The sequence below is a fragment of the Brachyhypopomus gauderio genome, chromosome 3 (genome assembly GCF_052324685.1).
Source record: "Brachyhypopomus gauderio isolate BG-103 chromosome 3, BGAUD_0.2, whole genome shotgun sequence".
NCBI lineage: Eukaryota > Metazoa > Chordata > Actinopteri > Gymnotiformes > Hypopomidae > Brachyhypopomus > Brachyhypopomus gauderio.
Genome location: NC_135213.1, coordinates 14,628,849 through 14,638,337, shown reverse-complemented (window position 1 = coordinate 14,638,337; position 9,489 = coordinate 14,628,849). Strand labels below are relative to the sequence as shown.

Below are 9,489 nucleotides of genomic sequence, written 5' to 3'. Positions count from 1 at the left end.
GACATCACGCATGAACTACCCGTGTGACATCACTGGATGAACTTCCCTCTGAAGGCTGGAGTTCGGGTAGGAAGACGCACCAGAAACGCACCCGCTGGGTCTCCTGCATGACGCGCGCTCGCGCTCCGCCTGGAGAATCCACGCGCCTACTCCACAGTAGTGTGCGTCTGAAGCGCGCTCAGCTGCTCAGGAGCACGCAACTGTGCCACACTTTTCATCATCTGCAATAAGTGGGGCTTTACAATGATTTGCAAAAAAAATATCTTTTTGCATATTTTCCGCTTTTTACCCAAATAGGTGAGGTCGTCCTATTTCAACATGAAGTTTGGGAAAAATATATGTATCCTAAATGTTGGTGGCACAAAATATGCTTTCACGAGGGAGGTTATTAAGGATTTTCCTCTCCGAAGGGTGAGTAGACTGCACAACTGTTCGTCCGAGAAGGAAGTCCTGGAGGTGTGCGATGACTATGACCGGGAGAGGAACGAGTTTTTCTTCGACAGGCACTCCGAGGCTTTTGTTTTTATTATGCTTTATGTGCGATCTGGAAAGCTTAGGTTCGTGCCGCAAATGTGCGAGCTTTCTTTCTATAATGAAATGATTTACTGGGGTTTGGAGAGCTCACACCTGGAATTTTGTTGCCAGCGGCGACTTGACGATAGGATGTCCGACACATACACGTACTTTTCAGACGAGGATATTAAAGCGGAGGAAGAGTCCAGGGGCGAGGAAGAACAAGAGAATGGCTCCTCTACTGACAGAGGCAGCACAGGTTGGCTGGAGAGGGTGCGGAGGACTTTTGAGGAGCCTGCATCTTCGGTTGCAGCGCAGATCCTTGCTTCAGTGTCAGTGATTTTTGTGATAATTTCTATGGTGTTACTTTGTGCAAGTACTCTGCCGGACTGGGATACAGCAAAAAACAATACAGTCGAAGAGCACAGGTAAAACGCATATTTTCTGATTCAATAAGTTTTGGGAGTCTGATTTATGTTGAAAACTAGGCACTTCCTCATTTCATGATATGTTTTATGGCAAATCATAACTAAATGCAATTTAAAAGGAATCTCTCTCTCTCTCTCTCTCTCTCTCTCTCTCTTTCTCTCTCTCTCGTTGTCTCTCTGCTCTCCGTTGTATGATGCATTTACTGTCTCGTCTCTTGTGCCACACTGTGTCGAAGTATTCTGTTTTTTCGTATAGATACACCTTCTCTCCTGTTCACAGTCAAGGTGTCAATCAATAAATAACGATTTTGTACCCAATTATTTGCATTCCGAAAAATTCAAGCATACGCATAATACAGGTCCAAGAAAGTGCGCATCAAATATGCTATAAAGTTTAGCCTAAATCTACACTAAACTAATTCTTTGCTCATCAGTATCAATTTGAGTATCATTATCAATCTGCATCAATATCGATCAATCAGTATCGAGGGAACCAGAAGTTGTAGTCTACATCACAATACCAGACTAATTCATGCTAATCAGTAACAGTTTTTAATCAGTAAAAATCATTTGAAATGACACTATAGTCACACAAACGAAACAAAGGCAAGAAAAAATTACAGGGTATATATTACATTTAGAATAATTTAGCATACACAGCAGAGCATTTATGGCTCAAACTATTCTTCTCTACACTAAATGTAGTCGATTATACTGGAGGCTAAATGTAATCGATTATATTCAAGACTAAATGTTGTCGATTATACTCGAGACTAAATACAGTCCATGAAAAATTATAACAACAATGTGCAACTTTTGACCGTAAAATCAAAAACTTTTGCTCATTTGTGTGACGGTGTGCCTACAAAAAAGAAACACAAAAACAAGTCTTAGTTAACTTTTACAATCTGTAAAACGTTACCCAAAAATCTTTCGAGGGAATCTGTGAAGGTAATTGTCACAAATAAACATTGAATAAATAGAATAAATAGTACAATCCTGTGTCTTAAGTCACACCCATAGTCCTCTTTCATTACAAAAGACAACCAGGACTTGATATAAATATTGTAAACAATTCACATTATAATATACTGTAATATCAATAAGCATGGATTGAAAAATTGCTAGTTTATATGATAAAAAAGTAATGAATTAAAAATGCACCTGTTTGGGTTAATAGGATCAGTCTGTCATTAACACAACAAACAATTTAAAATCAAAATCTTCCCAAATTGATGAGCAAAAAATTGCGATAAACATTCATGACTTTTACTTCGACATAACATATTGGGTGTATCTCAATTCAGGGGCTGCAGCCCACGAAGTGTGCATTTGTAGGCCGGTTACGTCACTGCACCGCGACGAGGCTGTCCCAATTCGTGGGCTCCTTCTTATGCGGCCGACGAATGTAGCCTTCAAAACCCCGAAAACGAAGGATGCATCTGAGTATCCTTCGCGCCCCCCGATATCCCAGGATTCATTGCTCTATGAACAATAAACAGGCGGAGTCTAGTGTACGGGCCGAAGAATTCGTTTTTAAATGTCAGTATTTTTTGAATATGGACATTTATACTGCAATGAGATGCTAAATAACATGCCAGTTATTAATGATATTGCAGGTAAACCTGTGCTTTGAGTATTTACTAAAGAGGAACGTTTATAAAAATACATTGAATTTTGTTATGAAGTTATACTTCCCGCCAAACATGTGAATACATGTTCAACGCATTTTCTTTTAGGCATTTGTGGGTGACAGCTCACTAACACATATGTAACGTATGTAACGGGGCAGAGCGTGGTCACGCAAACATACGTCTTGCGAAAACTAGACTGTTTCATTTAACAGCCGTGAGATGCAGCCTACCCTGCCTTCGAAGTGTGTGGCCTCCGTGGGCTGTGGTCTACGCGGTCTACGTAGGCTGCAGCCCCTGAATTGAGATGCAGCCATTGACTAATATAGAATGATGGTGTCAGGGCACGCATGTTGCTGCTGATATGGATTTTCAGTGTTCATGCCTTTACTTACATTCACATTTACACTGCTTCACTTTGCATTCACATTTACACTGCTTCACTTCAAATTCACATTTACACTGCTTCAGTTCACATTTACATTTACACTGCTTCACTTCGCATTCACATTTACACTGCTTCACTTCAAATTCACATTTACACTGCTTCACTTCGAATTCACATTTACACTGATTCACTTCGCATTCACATTTACACTGCTTCACTTCACATTCACGTTTACACTGCTTCACTTCACTTTTAATTTTGCTTTAACTTTTACTTTAAATTGTGATTATACTGTTGGATTTCCCCACTGTTTACAATTACTAGATCAAAATTCAGTTTGACTCCAACATTACCTTCAAATAATAACATATACATTTTGAGTACAAAAAGCATCTACTGTTCCACATTCACATCACATTTTTTCTTCACATCCTGTTATGCAAATGAATGAACAACCTGATACATTGAAATGCTCAAATGTTCTTTTTGTTTATGTCTATGCAATGTCTACGAGATGCGTGATAAATGGTTTCAGCATCTCCATACTACAAATAAACTCACACAGAAAGCCTAAGTATTACCTTCTCCAGATGTTTACACCACGGTGTTCCCAGTCTATAGTGACCAGAACGTTTCCTTTTTCTGCAAGTGTCTCTGGAAGCATGTGTGTGTCCTGTGTGTGTCCTTGTGCTTATATCCTGTGTGTGTTTGATTCCATTTCTTTCCTTATCACAGAGGTCAGATATGTGTCATTGTATATATATGAGGAGCTAAAGGGTGATGTTAGGTGCTCTGAGGTTTGTATATATATGAGGAGCTAAAGGGTGATGTTAGGTGCTCTGAGGTTTCTAATGCATGCTCAACTGCCAAAAATGCCAGAGTGAACGAGGTCCCCTAGAAATTCTTCACATTTTCTTTTCACTGACTGGAAAATCAACTGAAATCTACAAATATATGTTGCACAAATTGTAATGTCATCATGAATCTGGCATTTTGCTTTTGTTATTTTATTTTTTATTTTTAAACAGAAAAGCATGCCATAATGTTACAGAAATGTTATTCAATACATCAGAGAAAATATATATTTTTAAAGAGATATACTACACACTAGAAACAGAAAACGTTTGAAGCTCTTAGTTGAGATGTAGCACTTTGATTTGTTATGTCATGTGCTCACTCAAAAGTGGTGAAGTGTGTTTCTGACCCTCTGGCATTTGTGAGTGGACAGAACAATGCTCAGATGAATATACTGTCATACTTCACACTGTGCGGCTAGGTGTTACTCTCTCTTCAGTACACCACACCCCCTGCTGCTGAGGTCCTTTGTTCTGGCTTTGCTCTATAGCATATGTCCATAGAGCAACCATTACAAACATTCAGTTTGAAAGTCTGGAATGCCAGAGGAACAATATGCTGCAAATTAAGACTAAAAATGTATGACTTGGTCTGTATGAAGGTCTCCAAGCTCCAAGATCCCAATACAATCCTCGAGCAGCATCGAGGTTTCTTTTCTGAATAGCTGGCTAAGATCCACAGACTATCAAACAACAATTTACACCACTTGCATGAGACCATTTAAACTTCTAACAGCATGGTCATATTCTGCATGACGCAAATGTATATAAACGATGCGCATAAACACGTCATTTTAGAGATAAGCATTGAACTACCTGTATAAGAACGTGCAACAACGCAGCAGGCTTAGCTGTCTATATATACATCATTTGTGTGTGATCACAGATGTGCGGCCTCTCTCTCTCTCCCTCCCAGGATCATTGAAGCGGTTTGTATCGGCTGGTTCACCGCCGAGTGCATATTACGCTTTGTCGTCTCGCGGGACAAGTGCGAGTTTGTGCGCCGGCCCCTGAACATCATCGATCTGCTGGCCATCACGCCGTACTACGTGTCCATGGGCATGACGGCGCTGACCGGGGAGAGTCCGCAGCTGCAGCGGGCCGGCGTCACGCTGCGCGTGCTGCGCATGATGCGTATCTTCTGGCTCATCAAGCTGGCGCGTCACTTCCTGGGCCTGCAGACGCTGGGGCTGACGCTGCGTCGCTGCTACCGCGAGATGGTCATGCTGCTGGTGTTCGTCTGCGTGGCCATGGCCATCTTCAGCGCCCTGGCCCAGCTCCTGGAGCACGGGCTGGACCTCGAGACCAGCAACGAGGACTACGCCAGCATCCCGGCGGCCTGTTGGTGGGTTATTATCTCCATGACGACCGTCGGCTATGGAGACATGTATCCCATCACCGTGCCGGGGCGCGTGCTGGGTGGTGTGTGTGTCGTGAGTGGCATTGTGCTCCTGGCTCTTCCAATTACCTTTATCTACCACAGCTTTGTGCAGTGCTACCACGAACTCAAATTCCGCTCAGCACGCTGCGTGCGAAGTCTCTCCGCTGAGTTTCTCAACTGACTGTTAGTCATTGATTTCTCTACAGCCCTACTCTGTTACCCATTACCTGGTCTCTTCTCTTCTGTGCCTTTATATAAAAAATCTCGAAGAGCCTCATGAATAACCTATAGTGAATAAGGAACACTGCTGCTTTGGCTGAGAAAATGGTTACTTGCAAATGCAGCATCTCTTTGAAGTTTCAAACATAACAAGTACCTCTGAAAGCTGGGATGCAAACATGCAGACTTCTTCTCTACCGTGGAGACAACTGAAGCAAAATGTGATCAATCCTACAGCAAGAAAGCACACAAAAATAATCTCAATCCAAAGGAACTATACACAAGGCACGTTCGCATTATAACCCCATGTCAACGAGAACGCCAATGAAACTGCTCCAAAGAAAAGGACAACCAGCCGGCACCAGATGGCATGGCTGCCTATGAGGGGTTGTCTGGCAACACTCCTGGGTCTTGACAGTCCTCCAGACCATTAGTTGGCTTTTCCTCAAATGCCCTGGACTGGCCTTACATGCAGAAACACTCTGTTCCCATGGAGAGATTTCTCCAGCTCATTAGATCATTAGTTCAGTTCAATTTGGCTTTGAAAGCCCTCCAGATATGAAGGGCAGAAGCGAGAGGGGGAGGTCTAACAGGATAGGCAGAGATCTGGAAGACAAATATTTGAAGAGACACACAGGGATGTAAGTGGAAAGACATTAAAATTGCAGACGGGCAAAAGCCAGATGAAGGCAACACGGTGTTAGGTATTTATCCGATTATATGACTAAATATTTCTATGAAAGCAAAATGCAGCTGTCCAACTGAAAGTGAAGTTGTTACCAGCAAGGTGGTGATGTTAACATGGTTGACATCCCTAAGTCTCAGAAACAAACATCAGCTGTGTAGCTACAAAGGGATGGAGCTGCCACCTGCCTGTATCTCAGTCTAGGAATATGACTGTGTGAACCAAGAGGTGTTAACTAAATTGATTAGCAAACACCTCACCCACACACTCAACAGTAGGAGGGCTGACACTCCTCCTCCCCCTTCACTGTAAGCACAACAAGCACAAAATCAAGTCGCTCTCCTTCCCTCGATGGGCTCCTCACGTGTCCTGTGGCTTATGGATTTTGAATGCCATACGCCTACATATTCATTAGTGCGGGCCAAGATGATGATGATTGGAAGCTACTTTTTTTGGGAGGGGGGCAGTTGAAGTAGTAAACAATTAAAATGTTCATTCTAAAGACTACATCTGTAGATTTGTTTACTTGATCATTTGAAATGCTTTTTGAGAAGAAAGTCTGTGAATGAGTGCCTCTATAAATGTAACACTACCTAAAAAACAATAGCGTTTTTGACTCTCATACCGACCTTAATGATTTCTGTATGTCATTGCTTGGTAGATGACCTAACTGAATGTACATTTTTTTATTATTATTAAACAAAATGATAGAAAAGGCCAAAAAGCCTGATCACACATAGGAATGGCATGGTTACGTTTAATTAAGCATTCCCACAACATCCCACTTTATAAAAAAAATTATATACTGCTTTGTAAACTGTGAAGTTGTAAGTATTGTGTAATTAAATGCTTTCTGTGTCTTGTAGTAGATAATCAAAGGGTAAGATCAAATTACGCTTTTGTTATGTGGAAAAATGTATCATCTACCAAAACATTTGTAAAGATATTTTATATTCAGCATACATTTTTGGCAGGCTTTATTGCAGAAATATTCAGACATGATGGTAATAAAGTGATGCTTTTGCGTACATGCGTAATGGATGTAATTTTCCACACTATTAACTTTAAAGAGTTCTTTCCTCCAAAGACTTAATAATTTGTAAGATTCTGGTTGTTTGTGTTTTTAGTGGCAATTTACATATCTTCAAACTATTTACTCATAAGTGGCATTAACTCAACAAACAAACACACACACACACACACACACACACACACACACACACACACAAATAATTAGATATTCATTAGATATGATTAATTAATTAGATAAGCTTTCCTTGATCCCATTTGATGCAATACATAATATATTGTACAGTACATACGTGCTTATCATACTACTTTTCATAATTTACAAAACATGGACATATAAATACATCTAATACATATAATGTAGCATTATAATATGATTATGGCAACTTTAGGCTATCATAAACTATGAGTTAATATACATGTAAAAAATAAGCCTATTATTTTTCTTATTCATTTTTATATTTTATATTTTAAACATGTAGCATAAAGCTGTGAGCATACTGTTTACAACTGTAACTCACGGAATATATATTTTCCTAATTATTTCCTAAAGATCATAAGTTGGGCATCTGCATTGTTCAAAGAAAAAGAGAAGGTTCCGCACTCATTACATAAAACAAGCACCGTGTTAATCCAAGATCTTAAAGAAACATTAGAAATGACATTAGAAATCTCGAGTGAAAATTACTTTCCTTGCCACCTTCATCAAAACCGTGCAGCCCCAGAACAGAGGGGACACGTGAGGTCGCATGAACACCCGGAAATACGTTTGAGTGACGTCATGTGTGCGCGACGGTCTCTCTAGCGAAAGAAAACGCCGGCTGGGTGGACAGAGCGCGTACCTTCGCCTTTCAGCTGATAAAATGCATTACAGATTAAACGGATTCACGCAGAGATTGACGGGATCTCCTCTTTCATCGGCATATAACCCTCAGGTATTTTCTTTTTGAAAAAGAACATACAGGTTAAAAAGATATTTTAATTGACTGAAATGACCTTCGTTTTGGCTAACGTTAGTAGTTAGCTTAGCCGAACGTAGCTAACAGCTAACAGTGTATAAAAAATCAAATATTTTGGCCATTTACCTTGATGTCTTAATCTTCTGTTCATTGTGTTACTTTTGTGTCATTCTCAAAATCCTTGTATTTTATCGACTCCGAAGAAAATAAAACTTTGTACTTTGTATATCAGGAAGTGTGCTCATTTATAAATGCCAGTCTAATGACACTCCCGAGTTTATCTTGGCATATGAGAACATTTGTGTAATTTACACATGCCTGACTTTCACCTAAACTTGTTATAGGGTTTGAGACCAGGTATACCCTCTGAAGCCCCTACAATGATCTTTGCGACCCCAGCCAAACTGGTTTCTGAGCCGGGTGCTTCTCTGGAGTACATGGGTGCAAACAAGGTTCCAGACTTCCAGAGAATATTTCAAGTATGTATATTTGAGGCTACTGAATACGAGGGCACATGTGCATGTTTTGTTCGGAACAGACTTTTGATCAAGTGTTCTCAATTTTCCAGTCTTCAGATGGGATTCCAGTACATCTGAAGCGGGGCGTTCCTGACCGGCTCCTTTACAGAACCACCATGGCCCTAACAATCGGAGGCGCTCTCTACTGCCTGGTAGCACTCTACATAGCGGCACAACCCAAGAATAAGTGAACAGTACCCAGCCTCTCCTCCCGTCATCAGTATTTATGAACTTTCCATGGACAACAGTGCATTACCATGAAATATATTGGTCACTGGTGAGAATGGGAAGGACTGCCAGCCTAATGTCTGACATCACTCAATGTCAACTATGCTGTTTTCTGGTCAGAGACTCTTTATCACAATAAAGAGAGAAATGTTTGTTTTTTTTCTGTGCTGCATCATTAACAATTGAATAATGTAAAATGTTCACTGCAGACTTTGAGTTGATTTTGATTCATTCAGTATGAGAGCATTTAAATTCTGTTCATATACCATGGTTGCAGACCCCGTCTAGGTTTAAGTCGGAAGTTAAGTGCCTGACAGTCATTCATACGGTCTTTTTAAGACTGAGATTGCAGATGGTTCTAACAAGTATGGAGGGGTCTGTGTCAGGTCTATTTTTACTGCAGTGTTGATTGACTGCATTGTAATACTGTTGTGTCTTGCTTGCCGCCATGGTGGTGTTGAATTTGGAGGGTTCATTAATGGCAAAAGCTGGATCTACAGCAGGGGATTCCTCTGGGCCACAGAAGAGAACAACGGATTATATGCCAGGCTAACACACTTATAGACATTACTGTACATGCTTCTGTCATGTTACATTATGGTAGCATTTTACGCTGATGACTAAATTCGGTGTGCTTTACTTCTCATTAAGGTGGT

General features: G+C 40.7%; 2 protein-coding genes across 3 annotated transcripts; both read left to right on the top strand.

The window, feature by feature from the left end:
- Positions 1-92: 92 nt before the first annotated feature.
- kcng3 (potassium voltage-gated channel, subfamily G, member 3) lies at positions 93-7,127 on the top strand. 2 transcript variants are annotated; one of them, XM_076999711.1, is made up of 2 exons: positions 93-941; positions 4,731-7,127. In XM_076999711.1, the coding sequence occupies exons 1-2, from the start codon at positions 319-321 to the stop codon at positions 5,374-5,376; spliced, it is 1,269 nt and encodes a 422-aa protein (XP_076855826.1). In that variant the 5' UTR covers positions 93-318; the 3' UTR covers positions 5,377-7,127. The 2 variants fall into 2 exon arrangements, with proteins under 2 accessions (XP_076855826.1, XP_076855828.1); XM_076999713.1 differs by having other exon boundaries at positions 4,701-7,127.
- Positions 7,128-7,897: 770 nt separating this feature from the next.
- Positions 7,898-8,990, top strand: cox7a2l (cytochrome c oxidase subunit 7A2 like). The gene is made up of 3 exons (XM_076999710.1): positions 7,898-8,063; positions 8,432-8,566; positions 8,656-8,990. Exons 1-3 carry the CDS (start codon positions 7,992-7,994, stop codon positions 8,794-8,796), a joined length of 348 nt encoding a protein of 115 aa, XP_076855825.1. The 5' UTR covers positions 7,898-7,991; the 3' UTR covers positions 8,797-8,990.
- The last annotated feature ends 499 nt before the right edge of the window (positions 8,991-9,489 follow it).